Raw genomic sequence first — 20,362 nt, 5'->3', positions numbered from 1 at the left:
CCGCGGTCCCTCTCCCAGCCTGTGAATGGCTGAGGCTCCTCTAATACCTTGTTATTTTTATGATGCCATTAAAGTTGCCCTAAGCACTTTCTTCAGCCATGGTAAAGGATGGCTTCCAAGAAATTCCAAGCTACTGTGAGCATTGTTGTTGCCTGCCTTTCAGAGAGATTTCTTTTGAGGTTTTCACGTCTGTCTAAAGTGGCTTTTCACATAGCTGGTGACTCTGGTAGGCAGGAAGGAGCAAATTAAGGATGCTGGTGCACATTCACCCTCTGAGGCAGCCTATCAGAGCCCCACAATAGAGAGGATGCCCCACCCGCCTGCAGATCACTAGGACGCAAAGCTACGGAACAGCTACAGCAAACGGCTGGAGATGCTCAACTCTGTGCTCATGATCAAAATGGGCTAGGTCCTCCTGGGTGGTTGGAACTCCTCTCTAATTTTATAATTGAAAGGTGAATCTGCTAAGTGTATTAAATTTGGGCATTTACAGTATTTTCCTAACTGGACCATAACATAAATCCAGAAAGACTACCATGTGATGAAAGAATCTTGGTTGTGATCTTTTTTCTCATTCCTTCTCTTCCTCTTTTTCCTCCTTCCCCTCCTTGTCTCATTTTTATTCATTTTTTAAAGCAGTCCTTTGTGTTTTACAGAATTTAAAGTGCATAATAGCTGTTCAGCAAGTAGATGTTGATGTGAGTTGAATTTAGTAGATTCTCCTCCCCATAATCTGATGGTTTTTTCTGTCTCAGTCTCCTTGTTCCATCTTTTCTCTTTATGTCCTACATAATCACAGTGAGCAGATTGTGGCTGCATTTCTGCATTTTTAAGTATTCTTAGAAAAAAGTGCACATTCATGTAAGAAATGCAACTTGCTATGGTGAGTGAGTGTGTCTTGCCAGTATCACAACATAATTGATAAAGTTTTATAAATTTTGGATTCCTTGATATGCTTGGAAATAATGACATCATATTCATTTTTATGTCTTCTAAAATGAAAACTTGTTTTCACTCTAACATATGGCTTAAAATAATTGCATAAATACGGTCCATTGCTATTAAAACAAATCTATCCATCTGCAGTTGTTTGCAATGATGCAAAGCCAAAAATCATACTACAAGTTTTAAAAATGGGACAGTTTTAGTGGTCTAGAATGTATTAATAACTATGCAAATAAATTATTGTTTGAAAATTGCTACTTTAAATACATCCAAAATGCATCTTAGCACTCGAGTGAGTGAAATAATAATAAAATCGTCCTCAGTTTCACATCAATGCTTTGAATCATGCCGTGCTCATGAAATTATTTCCAGTGCATATTTATAATAGTAAGTACATTCTTAAACTAAATGTCAAAATCCACCAACATCGTTGAGTATTTCTGCAATGCTGAGGCATCAGCCATTTGTAAATTCTAAATATGCAAAATGAAATAAAGGTGACTTCTAATGGAATATGTGACTGCTAATATAGATGATATGCATTAACTGTCCATAATTTGAATTTATGCTTAATTCATTACCATACCATCTTTGATTAGAATGTAACTTTTCTGACTTGCCATAATTCCCCCTAGACTGACTGCAGAGTATCTCTAACTAGTCTTCTTAACTCTTCCCAATGCAATAATGATTGTAGTTTAGAAAAAACAGTTATTTTTATATTAAACCAAATTTCTGTGTTTTGGGGTACTTTAATCCCATGTCTGTAAATTTCATAATTGAGAATCTAAGACCGAATGTGTGAGAAAACAATAAAAGACCAGAAATGATCATAATAATAACATATGTAATATAATACATAATATAATATGCATGCATAGTAACTATTACCTAATATTACTAATGGAAATCATAGCTGACACTCACGGATTCCTTCTATTAGCCATCAGATACATGGGCTAAACCAGTTCATCTTCACAATGACTCTACGAAAGTTGGCACCACATCAACCTTACTTCTTCAGTATGGAAAATGATGCACACTTTAGAAAAGTGAAGCAGATGGTTAGGAGACAACAGGGCTATGTTTTAAAATTGAGGATGGTATCGTCATTGCACAGGTGGTGAGAGCATCTTCAGAGAAGGCTGGGGTCAAATTCTAGGATGCATTTGGAGCATTGACGAAGTCTTCCTAGTTTCCACCTGATGTCCATCACTTTTCAAAGCTGCCATGCTTCTCTTTCTTTTCGTATCTGTAAATTTCATCATGAAACATTTTCTAAGATGAGTCAAATTGGTACTTCATCAGAGACCTCAGAATCAAATTCTGTCCAAATCATCCCGGTGGTGCGGTGCTATTATCTGCAGGTCAGGGTCACCAGGAAGCCAAAAGGACCATGGGAGAAGACAGAAAAGTGCCTGTAGAAGTAACCCAAGGCTGACATAACCAAGTGCCATAGACTGGATGGCTCAGACAACTGAAGTTTACCTTCTCACAATTCTGGAGGCTAGAAGTTCAGAATCAAGGTGTACACAGGGTTGGTTCATCCTGAGGCCTCTGTCCTTGGCTTGGAGATGACCATCTTCACCCTGTGTCTCAGCGTGGTCTTCCCTCAGTATGCCTCCTTGTCTCGATCTCCTCCTCTTGCAAGGGCACTAGTCATACTGGGTCAGGATCCACCGCAACGATCCCACCTTAACTTAATTACTTCTTTAAAACCCTGTCTCCAAATAGTCACGTTCTGAGGGACTGAGGGTTAGGGCTTCAACATATTGAATTTGGGCGGGGACACACTTAGCCCATAACAGGGTCCATCATAGTAATGAAGTAGGAACTTCAGAGGAAAGAAACCAGCAACAATTTTTTTCAACAGTTTTTTTATCTTTCTGTGGGTGAAGCACATATAACTTCTCCTTTCCAGATGAATTATTTGGAAGTCTGCTGTGGCAGCTTTATGGAATTACCATACAGTTTGGTTGCAAATAATTTATAGTTACAGTGCATCATTGCATAGCCTACAGCAAATAATATTTGTATGATTCAACTCAGAAATCTCTTTATTCTTTACATAAGAGTTTTGTATTTTTCAGTGCGTAGGATTTATTTTGTGTTATTTTCACCTCATGTTAAAAAAAACACACAATTTCTGGTCTCAAATATGGAAGTCTATATTTTTATCAGAATCTAAGTTCTAATAGAGAATTAAGGGATTTTAACTTTCCTCATAAGAACAATGTCAAATTTAGTTTTGAAACTATATCAAAGAATCCTGACATTGGAAACCTGAGAGAGATCATGGTGAAACCGCCTCCCTCCCCCACTTCAGGGAAAGCCCACATTTGTTTACTGCAGGGCTTCTCAGTTAGGGGTGAATTTGCCCTTCAGAGAACATTTTGAGACATTTTCGTTTTTCACAACTGGAGGAAGGGAGGGGCTCCTGGCATCTCCCCAGATGCCAGGGGTGGGGCTAATTATCCCGTGATGCACAGGGCAGCCTTGCACGGTAAAGAGCTGTCCAGCCACAGACGTCAACAGTGCAGAAGTCGAGAAACTCTGTTCTTCCGTAACCATCTCTCTCTTCCCATAGGCAAACTTTGCCTTTGGATTGGGTTTATCTCTGCCTGTGGATGTCTTACTCAAGCTTATCTGTCTAGCTGGATTTGAAATGCATGCTGTCAGCCTGACCTCTGGCTTCCCTGACTCATGACCCTCCCCTGGTCTAGACTTCTGAGTTTGCCCTCGCCTCATTCACTCTGTACCCGCAGATGTCTATGTGTTGACTTCTGTTGCCCACCAACTGCCTGGTTGTCCCAGCCTGAACCCACTCCTGGTATCATTCATCTACTGTTACCCAGGAAATCTAGTGTAATAGTCTCAGAAAATGTGATTAAATGTTATTTTGGTTTTATATGTCTAATGATTAAGTGTGGTGGTGAAGGCTATATACAGAGCCAGGAAGAATGAATTCATCAATTATTCTCTCTACGTATTTCAAGCAAAGTTTATTACTTTGTCTAAAAGTTTTCACTTTTATCACTGACCATTGGTCTAGTGACCATTGGTTTATTAACCATTGGTTGATAAAATTACCTTGTAATCTTACAAATATATTCGATATTAGAAAGCTTCAATCTCCTGCTGGTATCCAAGCTAAACTGACTCATTCACAATGGAAACAATTATGACTAAAAAAATTATCCATATTCTCTTTATGTTTTGACCCTGAAAGCAATTAGATTTGTCATATTTTTTCCCAGGTAGGAAATTTAGATAGCTTATATACAATAGTAATGTAGGCTCATGCATTATTTTTTATATATATATAAAATATATATTATATACAATAGTAATGTAGGCTTATTAATATGATTAAAATATGTGTATCAAATAGTAGCTAGCTGAGAAAGCCGCTAAGAGGAAAATGACTTCAGGAAGATATGCTCATCTCAAACCTGCCACTTGTCTCTCAGAGGAAGATTTGCTTTAGACAGAAAGTTTCCTTAGTGTTTACAAGTGTGACTCAAAAACTATTTGAGAAAACCTCATAGAAAAGAGGGTGATTTTTTTTCTCTGTTCTTGATAGGTACTGCAAAATCATGAGCCATTCCAACTGCTAATATTTGGGGGTCACTTCTCAAGTATAATGTAAAATGATAAATTTTATTCAGTTGCAAAACTATTCAGTGCCCTAGAAATGAGCTTGGGAAATGGTACACACATATAGAAACACATGTATGACAAGTGTTAAATTAGTTTTAGACAAAATGAATGCATATAGGAGTTATAAATAAGTTTATAAATTATAGACCTTACTAGAGATGCTTTTTGACCTTAAATATAGATTTTATTTGTTGTACATAACACAACCATTTGAATGAAAAAGTCAAAACATGAGACAAGTTTGAGAATTCTACCTTGGCAACCTGTTAAATATTTAAACAGATCACAGTGGCTGGCTAAACTGCATAAGTTTTGTTCAAATATTGATGGATATGTTATTAATTTATTTTATTTGCATTTGCAGACATATTTAGGTTTTGTGCTTTTTTTTTCCCTTCTTAGGCATAACTGACCATAAAGAAAATCCAAACTATAGATTTTGGGGAGAATTGTCTTATCTTTTAATATAGGCTTATTATTTTCTAAACAAAACAAATCAAGAATCTTCTCAGTCAGGTTTCAGTTATTTTGACCTCCTTATGGTCTTCCAAACATGAATTAAATTGTATTGATACAAATAGATTGTTCATTAATTTTCCTGACCATGAATTTCTGTCATTTATTTCTGTCTAAATTATATACACTCTTGCAAGGAAGCTCCAGCTTGCTTTTTATATTATGATTTCTTTTTTGACCTCTGTCTTGTCTCACCAATGAAAAGATAAAGTTTGTGGAGAACAGAAACCATTTATGATATTCTGTTGTACTTCCATAATCAGGAAAATTTCTAAATATATAGTGTTTATTAAAGTAAATTAAAAACTGCGATGATCTTAAGTTCAAATACTGTTTCACCAAAACCTCAGGTGAAAAGTCTTTTTTTCCCCCAGATGTTGTAAGTATTGTTAACATAGCTGGATGAAGGTATAGCCTTTCTTTTCATATATTTTTCACGTTTCATCATAAGGAAAGAATATTTCTCCAGAAATATTTTTCTAAAATTATATCCTCTGAAAAACGGACATGATTTTTTTTTAAAACCTTTTACCTGAATCTGTTCTTCAAAAGCTAACAAGAGAAAGTGCAGCCAGTCCTTCACATCCATGCATTCCACATCTGTAGAGTCAACCAATCATGGATTGAAAATATGAAAAAAAATTCAGAAAATCCCTAAAAGTAAAACTTGAATTCACTGTGCACTGGCAACCATTTATATAGCATTTACATTGTCCTAGGTATTATTGGTAACTTAAGGATGATAACTTAAGGATGATTAAGTCTATTGGAGGACGTGCCTAGGTTATATGCAAGTAATGCACCATTTTATATAAAGGACTTTGGCGTCTGTGGATTTTGGTATCGATTTGAGGTCCTGGAGCCAACTTCCCTCAGATACTGCAGGATGACTGCATTCACCCTGCCTCTTCTTCATCCCCCCTTTTCACTGATTTTTTTTAAAGTTTTTCTCATCCATCATTGTAATTACATGCCTACTATGTGGCCAATGCTTTGATCACTGCTGCATTTAAAATACAGTTCTTATAAGATGCCGGAAGTGACAAGCATTACACAGAAAAGTTGGAAAACAACATCAGCAAATTATCCAGCACTGAACTGAGACAGACAGAGTACCAGGAATTCTGAGGCAAACACATATGAGGACAAGGATGCTTAAGTTTCACGAAGAATGTGGCACTTGCAGCGACCTTTCAAGCATGAGCAGGAGCAGAGAAGTGATGCTGAATGTTGTGTGAGTGACGCAGAGGAAGGAGGCCAGTTGAGGTGGGAGAGTCTGTGAGGTAAGTAGGATGCGTGTATCCAGCTTGTAAGTCCTTGACTGGGAAGTACTGATACTCGTCACCACTTAGGAAGCAGCTGGGCCTAAAGGTCAGCCTTTTAGTGGGAGAGGAACTTGATAGATCCTGTATTTAAGAAGCATTAATTCAGTTCTAACTAAGAGACTGGCCTCCCAACCATAACCCTGCAGAGTAGGTCCATCATCTGCTTTTATTAGGATGGTAATGAACAGAGGCTGCAGAAAACTCAGTAAATTGCCCAACGTCGCATAGCATGGGTATCTCTGACCTCAGATCCTTCCTGCTGTGCAGTGCTCCCCCCACAGCAGTCCTGACAGTGCAGACGGTGGTTGGAAACTAGGCTTTCTGCTGAAAAGGCCGTATGCCATCTCTTTGTAGTAACCCACACATCCTCTTTCCTGCCTCCTTGTATCACTCCCCAGTCACCAGCTTCCCAAAAATGCGAATGAAGCACGAGGTGCCATGATCTGCTAAGGTCTGCTTCACTCTTGCCACGTCAGCCCAATGATCAGAAGACAAAACTTGGAGACAGTGTGGGTGACAAGGGTGGTGAAGATCTGGAAAACATAACCAGTGACTCATGAAGAGTTTGGTACATAGTCAAAACCACCTTTTTGTAGGGGGAAAACCCCTGGATTTGTCATCCTAATAAATAACTTATGTTCCTCTTACAACCATCTTAGAACCACGTGACTTAGTCCATTTTGTTTGATCTTTTCCACACTCCAGTTTTGTTGTGTGCGAACACAGTAAGGGAACTTTTCCAAATAGAATGAATAAAAATGTAAATATACAGAAAGGTGTCTAGACCAAGGATCTTAAATTTCAAAATAGGCATGTTTATTTCTTATTATAATTTTAAAGGAGTTATTTCAATTATTGTGACCATCTTTTAAAATATATATGTAACTTCTTAAAAATATATATAACCAAATAAATACATATGTATAAATTCTTATATAAAGGTAGTACAGTTTTGTAGTAAAAGACAGAATCCAAAAGAAGAAAATACAAACCATCTTTTATCCTGCAGTTCAGAGATAAATTAGATTTTGTTGTTTATCCTTCAGGTCTTTTAAAATGAAAAATGAAAACAACCACAAATGCAGTCTTATAACCTGCTGTGTGTCACGTACCACAAGTCAGGAACGGTTTTGCTTGTCATTATATATTCTTTCATAATATAATCTTAATGGACCCAATGTTTACCCAAAACCAAATTTTTGAACTGCGAAATTATCATTGCGAATTATACTCTGTTTGTTGATGAACAACACTTACAGGAAAACATCTTTATAGGTAAATATTGGTACACATCCACAATTTTTTAACAATACTATTCTAGAAGGAGGTGTTAGTTTTTCAAAATGCATACAAAATCAAGACACTTCTGATAGTAACTGTCAGATCCACCACAGTGTTTGCAGCCCTGCGGGTGAATACCATGTACTGAACAACTGCAGGGGGCACCATTCCCAGAGTCAAAATATAAACACTGACACTTCACACTAAGCAGCCTGATCATCTCAGTTCTTAGTGGTATAACAGAGAACCATAAACAGGAGTCTCATTAATAGCAGGCGTTTATCTCTCACAGTTCTGGAGGCTGGAATTCAGAGATCGGGGTACCACATGGTTGGGTTCTGGTGAGGATGCACTTCTGCTTTGCAGACACCCATTTTCTCATTGCATCCTCACATGGTAGAAAGAGAGAGCTCTTGGAGGCCCCTATTATAAGGGCACTAAGCCCATTCATGAGAGCTCCACCCTTGGAATCTAGTTGCCTCCCCAGGTCTCTACCCCCTCAAACTGAGGGTTAGGATTTCAATATACGCATATTAAGGGAACACAAACATTCAGCCCATTGCACTGAGTTTGCATTCTCATGAGTAGCATATATGTTGACTTTTCCCCTACTCTTCCCAAAGGGATTTATTCTCATGCTATCATTTTTATACATGAAATAAGCTAATTGATGGGTAACAGGGTGCATTTCTTTTGTTACTAGTATAGTGAATCCCTTTTTTCAGTTATTTGTTGTATCTCCAAATGTCTTATGTGAAATTGCTAAGCATATGCTTTACACATTTTTATTGACTATATTTTTATTGATATGTAAGAACTATTTGTATATTAAAATCATTAATCCTTTCAAATGTATATTGCAAATAGTTCCCCAGTTTGTCATTTGTCATTTTTGATATTATTCTTTTATAACCAGAATAATGAGGAAAGGCAGAAATAAAGACAAAAGAAAGATGAAAGAAAGTGTAAAAAAAGAAAAAAAATAAAGAACAGAATGAATGAAGGGAGTGGAGATGGAAGAAGAAAGGAATGAAAGTTAAAAAAAAGAAAGAAAGAAAAAAGAAATTCTTTTTAATACAAGAGAATGAAGTTGAAAAATGAAAAACTCAAGACTTTGATTTTAAGCCTATGTACTTGATCCCGTAGGAAATCACTTTATTTCTTAGATCTATTCCTCAGACACTTTCTATGCAAAGCAATTTACTTTCTGATTTGCTAAGTGTGGTAGGACGAAAGATGCTTTAAACCCCCCAAAAGATACCTTAAACTCCAGAATCTGAGAACATGTTATGTTACATCACAAAGAGGAAATAAGCTGAAATTAAGGCTTCTGATGAGCTCATCTTAAAATAGGGATGACATCCTGGATTATCGGAGCCGGCCAATGGAATCACAAAAGTCCTTAAAAACTGGAAGAGGGAGGCAGGCAGAAGAAGAGAGTCAGGGAGACATGCCTGTGGGAGAATGTTCAGAGATGCAACATTGCTGGCTTTGAAGATGGAAAGAGGGGGCCACAAGCTAAGGAATGTGGGTGGCCTCCAGCGGCTAGAAAGTTAAAGAATCAGATCTCCCCTGGGCATCCAGAAAGGAATGCAGCCCGGCCAGCATCTTGATTTTAACCCAGTTACATCCACATGGGGCTTCTGACCTACAGAGCTGTAAGGTTATACAGTTGTGTTGTTTTAAGCCACTAAGTGTGTAGAAATGTGTGGCAGAAGCAGCAGTAAACTAATCCATCAGTTGTCATTGACTAAGTAAAAGAAACAAGAAAAACTGTTTACCCACTCTGAACTGTACAGTTTTTTTTTCAAATGGCACATTTAGTGTATAGAAAAATCTACAGAGTGAAAAAATTCACAATTTTCTTTAATTATGAATATTTACAGGGACTTGGCACTTTTGTGTGCATTTGTACCCTTCTAACGTGTGGATCACATTGATGCTTAGAATTACACAAGACATGCTCTCTATAATGTGACATAAATGAGTTGACTGCTTTCTTAGGAAATGGGTGCTAACCATTTCCACTTGATGGGCCTCAAAAGCTACAAACACATTTTGCCTTCAATGAAAATCCAGTGAAGTGTTGCTGTAACCAAGCAACCTGAATGCTGGAACAAGCAGCAGGCAGAGACAGAAAGCAATCTGTCTCTTCAAGACAGAAAGCAATCTGTCTCTTCAAAAGCAGGGGAGGATGTGGCAGGTGTGTGGCAAGTGCTGATAAACAGCAGAACAAATAGAGACCTGGGGGCACAAGCCTTGAGGAAGCAGAGTTTGATCTCATTAGGAAGTTCTGATCAAACAGAGATAAGACAAAATGCTCCTGGGAGAAGGGAGGATGCTGGAGGCATCTTTACAAAGACCCCTACAAAGTGCTTTTGAAAGATCCTTCGAACATCCTGGGTAGACTGGTTTCTGTTCTACAGTTGAAAACATTGAGGCAAACAGGAAAAAAAAATAATAATAACTTTAGAGGAATAGTATATGAATGAAATAATTCCTAATAGAACACAGAAGTCAGAATAAACATAAAAGTCAACAATAGAGTAGATGAAAATCCTCCAGCCTATATTCCACTTTATGTACGGACCTAACGTCTACGCTCAGCCACATGTCTTTGAAGAGCTGTCTGTCTCCTTCCCTTGCTGTTCACTCTGTAATTCTAGCAGTCATGCAACGACCCCTGCCCTGCTACCACCACTGCCCTTGCTGAGGTTATCAAAACCTCTTTGGTGGGTGGAGTGTGGTTACTGAAACCAGTGCACATTTGATGATGACTTCACGTGACCCTTGGCAGCCTTTATCTTACCAGACTGGCAGCCTTTATCCTGTTGACCACTCTGTTCTCCACTTCTCTTCCTGCCAGTCCCCTCTGGTACCCTCACTGCACACCGCCATTTCTGGCTGGGAATCCCCCAGCTGTCTCCAACTCAACACATCTAAAACGAAATCCAAAATCTCCCCCATTCCATCTGCTCCCCATGAACCCTGATCTCAATAACTGGCAGGTACCATCATGCACCTAGTTGGTCAAGCCAAAAGCAGCAGAACCATGATGTTTTCTAAGCAGTGCCTTTTACTGATTTATTTATAAATTAATGAGACTTGAGTGTTCCTCTTGACCAAGGACAAGTTGGGAGGAAAAAGAAGAAAGAAAAATAAAAAAGTGTGGCTTTTTTTTTTTTAAATTTCTCCTCGCCCTCTCAACCACCTTGCAGAAAATAGACTTAGCAATTTGTTAGGTTCAGAGGGTCCTGGTTTTCAACTTAATGGCAAGAGCCCCACTCTGTGAAGACTTCCCCTTTATCAGTCATTCTTCACTTAGAATTTCTGATTTGTCAAGTTTCCCAAGAAGCCATGAGGATACGAATATCTGCCCTACTTCATGGAAACCCCCACAAGCTTAGAGCATTTTATTCTTGCTAATGATATTTCCTTTCTCTGCAAATGCAAATTGCTCCTAGAAGCCCTGGGTAATGCATTATTGAAAAGATAAGGGATACAGAAGAAGCCTGGGGTATGAAATCAAGCCTAAAGAGAGAGGACTTGGGAGCACACAAAATAAAAGCCAGAAGATCACTGTGATTGCTCTGCTTGACAGACTTGCCTGTCTGTGTGGGAGTCACTGAAATTTTGACAAGGATATTGTATGATCTATTTCAAGTGCCTGTCGTTTTGGTTTATCCCCCCCTTGGGCGTGCAGAGACTGCCTTAATAGCCCACAACGGTAACTTTTTCCTTTGTAACCCACTCCTCCTTTTTCCATGCAGCCCAGAGGCCTCTTTGAAGCTAGAGCTGGGCTGCACACATGAACATGTCCCTTAGCCACTCTAAGGGTCCTGGCCACGGACCATGATAACCATGCTATCCAGCCATATGATAACTGGGTGATTTTAAGCATAGAGAAACCATACATCTAAAAACGAGAATAAGTCTTCCTTAATCCCAGCAACTCAGTGCTGCTTAGACATCCAAGTTGGGTATATCCAACTTGGATATAGAGTGAGACATCGCCTATTTTTTTAAATTTATTTTTTATTGAAATATAGTCAGTTACATTGTGTCAGTTTCTGGTATACAGCACAATGTCCCAGTCATGCATATACATACATGTATTAGTTTTCATGTACTTTTTCATTAAAGATTATTATAAGATATTAAATATAGTTCCCTGTGCTATAAAAAAAGAAATTTGTTTTTTTATCTATTTTTATATATGGTGGTTAACAATTGCAAATCTCAAACTCCCAAATTTATCCCTTCCCACTCCCTTTCCCCTTGGTAACCATAAGATTTTTTACTATGTCTGTGAGTCTGTTGCTGTTTTGTAGATGAGTTCATTAGTGTCCTCTTTTTTCTTTTATTTTTTTCAGATTCCACATATGAGTGATATCATATGGTATTTTTCTTTCTTTCTGTCTTACTTTGCTTAGAAAGATGATCTCCAGGTCCATCCATGTTCCTGCAAATGGCATTATTGTATTCCTTTTTATGGCTGAGTAGCATTCCACTGTATAAATATACCACAACTTCTTTATCTAGTCCTCTGTTGATGGACATTAAGTTGCTTCCATGTCTTGGCTTTTGTAAATAGCGCTGCTGTGAACACTGAGGTGCATGTATTTTTTTGAATTAGAGTTCCCCCCAGATATATGCCCAGGAGTGGGATTGCCAGATCATATAGTAAGTGTATTTTTAATTTTTTGAGGAATCTCCATACTGTTTTCCATAATGGCTGCACCAAACTACAATTCCCCCAGCAGTGTAGGAGAGTTCCCTTTTCTCCACACCCTCTCCAGCATTTATTGTTTGTGGACTTTTGAATGATGGCCATTCTGACTGGTATGAAGTGATATCTCATTGTAGTTTTGATTTGCATTTCTCTGATAATTAGCAATATTGAGCATTTTTTATGTGCCTATTGGCCATTTGTATGTCTTCATTGGAGAATTGCTTGTTTAGATCTTCTGCCCATTTTTGGATTAGGTTATGTGTTTTTTGTTGTTGTTATTAAGTTGTGTGAGTTGTTTATATATTCTGGAAATTAAACCTTTGTCAGTCATATCATTTACAAATATTTTCTCCCATTCTGTATTTTCTCCCATTTTGTTTTACTTATGGTTTCCTTTGCTGTGCAAAAGCTTATAAGTTTAATTAGGTCCCATTTGTTTATTTTTGCTTTTATTTCTATTGCCTGGGTAGACTGCCCTAGGAGAACATAGCTAAGATTTAAGACATCTCCTGGTTTTGAAAGATTCCCCTCTAGCTCACAAAATAGTACTTTTTAATATCAGCTTGCATGAGTGTCACATGGAGGGCTTATTCAAACACAGGGAGCTGGGTCCCTTCCCCAGAGCTTCTGATTCAGTAGATCTTTCACGGGACCTGAGAATTTGCTTTTCTAACAAGTTGCCCAATGCTGCTGATGCTGCTGGCCCGGGGACCAGACTTCAGACTGAGGTACTGTGGGGTTTTGCAGTCTGTTCTCATTCTTTTTACTTCCCCCACAAAGACGGCATTAATTATGGGAACACGAGGTAAAGGAATAAGATAAATCCCACGCCATTGCAAAACCCCTAGTGTACTTTGTTTTTCAAAGTGTGGGACTATTTATTACTGAGAAATCGCTCCTTCTCCAAAGACAGGTATCTTTAAGACAGCAATCTTTCGTATTAACTCTGCCTCCCATAAAAGAAGGTGTGGGTGATAGACATTAAAGTAGCTTAGATGCTTCCCTGGGAAGGGGTTTCTGAAGTGTGTACAGCCAGCTGTTACTGAAAACTGCTTATTCATGGGAAACTGGTTGTTTTTCATCCTTGTTTTTTGATCAAAATACGAACTTTAGTCATGTTTGTATTTTTTGTGCAGAATTCAACTAGATAACCTGACAGAGAGTGATGTAGTGAATAAAAATTGTATCCACCATGAAACTGACATCAGAGAGGCCCCTTAGGATGGAGTGGAGCCTTAGTCTCTGGGTGGTCCCGACCTTGGAAGGGAAGGGGGTTTCTGGAGTTGGCATTTCTGAACACACAGAACAATACCAGCTGATGGATTGCTCTCTATTGTGAAATGGTTATCACTTTGGCTAAGAACCATTTAGTTTATTTTTGCCCTCTAACAAAGCTGCATGATGCTCAAAGAACTGTTAAGAAGGGCAGCTCTCTGCCCATGTTCCCTTAGTCTCCTAACTGCTTCCAGATTTTGAGTGGCATGACTCCTTTTCTCCATAGACTTTCATCTTTTCTTATATATTGTTTCTAGTCGCTGCTTTGTTAGAAAAAAATTTTTGCTAGAAATTTGTTGTATAAATATGATTCAAGTGAACACATTACATAAAATAATGTTGAACTAAAGTGGATTTCATTAATAAGTAACAGCACATTAGATGCTTTGCAGACCAAATACTCTGCATGATTTTAATACAAATATCAAAATATTAAGGCATGTATTTTTTGGTGTTTTTTTCTTTTTAGTAAATTTATCTCATAAAAAAATATTATCACTCAAAAGATGTTGTACTCTTCCTCTGCTTAAATTGTTTAATTTGGGGGATAAAGTTTAAATGCATCAACCTGCTGTGTTAACCAAGATTCTCCAGAGAAGCAGAACCAATAGTAGGTATAAGGAAAGAGATTTGTTATGAGGAGTTAGTTTCCACAGTTATGGAGGCTGACAAGTCCCAAGATCTGCAGCTGGCAAGCTGGGGACCCAGGAGAGCTGGCGGTGCAGTTCCAAGAGGAGTCTGAAGGTCTGAGAACTGGGAGAGCTGATGGTGTAGTTTCAGTCTTGAGACCCAGGAAGAGCCAATGTTTCAGTCTGAGTTCAAAAGGACAAAAGATTCAATGTCCCAGCACAAAGGTTGTCCCTCAGAAAGAGCTCCATCTTACTCGTGGGAGGGTCAGCCTTAAACAGATTGGATGAGGTCTGCCCCATTAGAGACAGCAATCTGCTTTACCCCATCTACAGATTCACATGTTAATTTCATCCAGAAACATCCTCACAGACACACCCAGAATAACATTTGGCAAATGTCTGGGCACTCCATGTTTCCGTGGCGCTGATACATAAAAGTAACCATCCTAGTCAGCAGGAAGCACAGAAGATCCTTCAATAACAAGCCAGAACAGATCACCTTACCCATAGTTCCTCCTGTACCTCCTCCCTTCAGCCATTCAGAGCTAGCTTATTGCCTTAAAAGCATCTTGACTATTGCTATCCAGGCATTTTTAGTTGCTTTTCCCTCCATGGGAGGGTGATTACCCTTGTCTTAGTTTGAGTCCTCCCAGAAGCACACTTGAAACAAAAATTCAAGTGGAAGTTGTTTATTTGGGAGATGATACTGGGACACCCCAGCAGGGGAGTGCAGGAGCAAGACCAAGAAGGAAAGGAGGCTGTAATGGTTAAGTTAAGATTCACGTCCATCACCACTAAAGTACTGGGGTGCTGTCCCGTGGCTGGGATTGGGGAGATTCCGGGAGACAGTGTAGAGCATACTTCTGGGTTACGCACCTGAGAAGCAAGGGAGCTTACATGCAAATCCTGTCATTTCTGAAAGGCTGTCTTCTGTGGGGGAGGAGGGGAGTTAATTCTGTGACATTTCTAATGGGCTCCAGGCAAAGGTACAGAGAGCCTGGTACCTGGAAGTCAGGCTGGCAAACCACTCAAGTGTCAAGGAACAACAAGTGTAGGCAGGGCACCCACATCTTCTGGAAATGTACTGCAGCTTTTATTTCCCCGTAGCTAACTCCAACTCACCCTTTGGGACTTCGCTTAAGCCTCACCTCTTCTGGAAACCATCCATAGTTCTTTTCTCTGACTTAGCTGCCTCTTGCCTATTTCCCAGTGGAACCTCTGCTCACCTGCATCAGAACACCTGTTACTTCCTCCTCTCATGGTTGTTTTACTTTCCCACACTACGCACTTGTTCGGGAGCTCTTTGAGGGAAAGGAGTGTCACCTTGTGTCTCCAGGGCCTTGCATCGTTCTGGCACTTGGTGTCGGTCAATAGATGGTTAAGGAGTAAAAGCAGTGATGATAATGACATGATAACAGTAATAGCCAGCACTGGCTGAGCGTTCCCTCTGTGTAGCACCTTGTGTGTATTACCAGCTCTAGAAGAATGGTACTTTAATCATCCCCATTTTCCGGGTGAGGAGGCTGCAGTGTAGGTTTACATAATTTGCCCAAATTTGCACAGCTGTGAATAGTCTGGCCTGACAGTGAACCCAAGCAGTCAGAATATAGATCCTGGATATACTCTGAACTTCTATTTGAACAAATGAGTGAATGAGTGAATGAATAACACCTCAAGTCTGACCTTCCAACACCTTGGGAACATTCTGGGGCTGCTGCCATCAGTGCAGTCCATGAAGTTCAAATGTCAGCTCTCATGTCACATTTCCCCAGTAGCCCTGACTGGGAGCATCTATGCTTCCTCTGTACCTTTCATAGCAGCACTGCCTAATCTCTGATGTATGCTTGACTGCATCTGCGTGTCTTCGTTTTCTTACTATTGGTAAGGTTTTTATCTCCCCTAAGCCTTGTATGCCGTGGGCTACCAATGCACGTTTGTTAGAAGGACAACTGGCTACATGGGGAACAATCATAGAGATCTTTGACTTCTTTTATTTTCCCCTAGAAGATGTAGAGATTCTTTTCATCATGCTCTGAGATTCCAAAGAGTCTTTTGTCATAGAGATGGTTCTAGATATTTTAGAGAGTTCTGGAAAATAAAATTCTGTTTAAACATATTAAGTTCCAACAGAGTCTGTTACAAGTTTACTGTGAAGCATTTTGAAAATCAATTGGTTAGAAATTCATATTTCTAAGAAATAGGTATTCTTCCTCCTAGAATTGTGTTGATAGAAAGGAGGAGGAAAGAAAGAAATTATGTAGAAAATCACTAATGTTTCTAACAATCTGAATGGAAGAAAATTTACTTCTTTAAAACTTAACTGTACTCATCAAGAATTACCTATCTATAAACAACAAGGTCCTACTGTATAGCACAGGGAACTATATTCAATACCTTTTAATAGCCTATGATAGAAAAGAATATGAAAAGGAATGTATATATATATATATATATATATATATATATATATATATATATATATATATATAACTGAATCGCTGCTGTACATCAGAAATTAACACAACATTATAAACTGACTAAACTTCAATAGAAAAAAAACCTTTCTAACACCTCAAATTAAATGCATTTTCTATTTCTACTAGTATATTGCTAATCTTCATTAATAATTAACACTTAGTGCCATATTGAATAAATTTGGCCAGGAAGTTGCAAATCTTTACTGAGTCCTCACTGTTTACAAACTATCTTCTAGAAACATGCTTCCTAATATGTAGCAGATACTCAGAAAGTAACAGAATTTTCCAATTTGGCTAATAAAAAATCAGAGAAAAGTAAAAAATTTAAAAAATCAAAAACTGAATTTAGGAGAAATTTTTTTATTGATTCTAGTGTACACTCAATTGCATTAGATGCTAGGGGATATAGAGGAACACAAGACATGGTCTTTATCTTTGAAGAATTTACGATCTGGAGATGGGCCCATGGTGACAGATAGGTTAACAAGTGACGAGGCTGTGGGGTTTGATGGTAATAATAGTGAATATTTAGCTGTCCTAGTGCTTTAGGTGGTATTATCTCATTTAATCCTCATAACAATTCTATGTAGGAGGCGCTATTATTATCCCACTTTACAGCTGATAAACCTGAAACTCAGGAATATTAGGTAAGTCTCCAAGATCACACACCTAGAAAACGGGCAGGTGGAGGACCATAGTGCAGATCTCAGCCCAGAGGTCCTTAATGTCGATACTCACAAAGCAGTAAACATAAGGTACCAAAGAGAACACTATTCATTCATGCTCGGGTGGAGCAGGTGCCTCAGCTTGGCCTGGAAGGATGTGGATCGAGATGGGGAAAAGCGCTGCTTCCAGGACTGAGGCAGGTGGAGGAACCTAAAGGAAACCTTAGAAGACAGGGAAGCGTCAAGTGTTGTCATGCAGGTAGGCGGTAGCAGGAGTGGAACAAGAGTGCTGAAACGGAGAAGAGTGGCTGGAACCAGACGTCATTGGCCTTGAGTGTCACCGCAGAGTCTAGACTTTCCTCATTAGGCAGAGAAGAGCCACTGAGTGGTTGGGAACCACATCAGGGCTGTGTTTTCAGATTGCTTTGGCAGCTACATGGAAAAGGACTTGGAGTCAGGAGTGGGAAGAAGAGGAGAGCAGTCAGGAAGCAAGAAACCGGAAGACAGGTGGCCCTGAGAGCTGGAATTTGGGTTGTGATCATGTCACTAGAGGAGGAAACACGGAAATCGGACAGGAATTGGCACTGCCTGGATGTGCGGCACATTTAACGAGAAGAGGTGATAACACGTAAGAGTTCAAGGAAGCAGATACACCGTTCAGAGAGCAGAGGGAGCACACATCCGTGTCCAGTTGAAGGGGTTTACACTGGGAGGTGAGATGAGGGGGCTTAATGGGACAGGGCACCTGGTGGGGGAACTGGAAAGTACATGGTTGAAAGTGAAGCAGACAAGCGCTTTCCTGGTGCAGGGCAGGGACCAGACATTGTGTCAGCCTCTCACCAAACGGGGATGCTCGCATTTCTCAGATGCCTGACGTGAGCGTAGACACCTTTAATGAATGCAGGAAATGTGGCATGTAAAATCTGTGCTTCTAATTTTTTTTAGGAATTGAAATAACCAAAGTGACCACATGTAACTTTCATAAGTAAAACAAATTATTGCATATAAAGTTTGTTATAAATATGTAATATTTCTTAAGGGAAATGTAAACCCCAGATGTTACATTGTGCTCTAATGTATTCACTTTCTTCCTAATTTAGCACGATAATATAAGACTTAGAAACACGTGATTTAACACTCCCTTTTCTACTGAGTTTTTTTTCTTTTCTTTTTTTTTTTTTATTAGTCAAACAGGAGAATTCTGGTGTTTCTAACTTTTATACGAGTTTTTCTTTGTCTTTTCAATTTTTCAATAGATGATAATGAAGAAGAAGACGTGGACATGAAGGAAGATTCAGGTATTAAATTTATGATTTTATTCTTAGAGGATAGGCAAGGATCATTTTGCTGTTTGTGTACATGTCACATTTTTTAAAAAGACAAAATAAGGCTAGTAAAATAGAAATGTACACTCACGTTCATAGAATAAGGAAGTGGTTGTGCTGTGCTTTCCCACAGCTAACACAGTCACTATATTTAAACATTAAATTTGACTTTGAGCTTCCTGACAGCTAAGGTGAAAGTGGAACATGATGTTGTAATTAACAGAGGTGTGTAGCAAATCATCCCCAGGACTGAGTGGCTAAAACATCTATTTATTATGTTGATCTGTTCTGTGGGTCAGGACGGAACACAGCAGGGCTGATTTGATAACACTGCTCCACAAAATCTGGAGCCTCCCCGGAAAGACTCAGCACCGGGGACTTGTTCACTCACACGTCGGGCTGAGACCTGAGCTGGGGCGGTTTTCTGAAACACCTTTGCACGGCCTCCTTGTGTGACCTGGGCTTCCTCCCAGCGGCCAGGTTCCAAAGTGGTTTCCCTAGATGACGTGAGTGAACTAATCTGACACCCGTTTTAAGACCTGTCTTCAGGAATCCCATGGGATTCCTTCCACCGAGCTCTTTTCTCTGGAGCAGTCATTCACACGCCTAGCCAGGCTCAGAGGAAGAGCGAGTAGACTGTTTCCCGATGGGGAACCCTGAGGTTCTGCGCAGCGCGTAGGGCCTGAAACACTGCCGAGATGGCCTTTGGAAAATGCATTTTGTAGATAATGATATATTGCTCTCATTATCAGAAAGGAAGATGCATGCTTAGTCCTCAAGAAAGACCAGTGTCTGACAAGGGGACTCTGGTGGTTAAAAGCGTCGGCTCTGGCCTGAGGTCGCCGCCCAATATGAGCTTGATAATGAACGATGGATCAGCAGGCCTGGATTCAATCCTGGCTCCTCCATTTAACGACCTTGGGTGACAGTTTTCTCTATAAGCCTCAGCTCACACCTCTGGGGGCAACAACACTTACATACAGTCTTACTGGGGGGATGAAATGAGACACCACATCTGACATAGTAAACACTCGATCGATGATTGCCTTTTTCACTCAACATATGTAACAGATACTAGAAGGTTTAGGACTTAATTCTATGGGATGAGAGCTCCATGTTCCTCTTTTCAGCAGCCTTCCTGTCCTAGGAATGAAATGGAGCCCGTTTTCAAAATTGGACTAGGTATCGTAGAGGGAGGCGCTAATTTTGTGTCACCCGTTTGCCGCCAAAACTCCCTACGAATCACTACCAACCTGGGTCTGAGCAGCTCCCTGAACAGGGAGCTCTTTCAATTATGAGGCAAACAATCTCCTCGGGCAAGGGTTAGTTAAGAGCATCCTTCTCCTTGTAAAGTTAAATCTCTCTCCCTCGCCTGACCTCCCACTCTCTTGATGGAGGAGTAATGCACACTCCTTTCCTTCATTGCAGTTCACTGGAACAATGATCGTAGCTTCTTCCCACTCTTGTCTGGTCTGAGCTTGTCTGATTTTGTTCCTGTGGTCTCCCCAGGGCCATGGATTCAGAGGCCATGA

The 20,362-nt window shown here is 39.5% G+C and overlaps 1 protein-coding gene across 3 annotated transcripts in view; it reads left to right on the top strand.

The window, feature by feature from the left end:
* The window catches only part of MACROD2 (mono-ADP ribosylhydrolase 2), a 1,866,240-nt gene that overhangs the window by 1,693,263 nt on the left and 152,615 nt on the right, over positions 1–20,362 (top strand). For all 3 annotated transcript variants that reach the window (XM_032461806.1, XM_032461805.1, XM_032461804.1), the window contains exon 10: positions 18,762–18,803. In XM_032461806.1, coding sequence (XP_032317697.1) covers positions 18,762–18,803 — 42 coding nt within the window. The remainder of the gene's footprint in view (positions 1–18,761; positions 18,804–20,362) is intronic.

The sequence above is a fragment of the Camelus ferus genome, chromosome 19 (genome assembly GCF_009834535.1).
Source record: "Camelus ferus isolate YT-003-E chromosome 19, BCGSAC_Cfer_1.0, whole genome shotgun sequence".
Taxonomy (NCBI): Eukaryota; Metazoa; Chordata; class Mammalia; order Artiodactyla; family Camelidae; genus Camelus; species Camelus ferus.
Note: the sequence above shows the minus strand (reverse complement) of the source record. Positions and strands in the feature narration are given on the sequence as shown.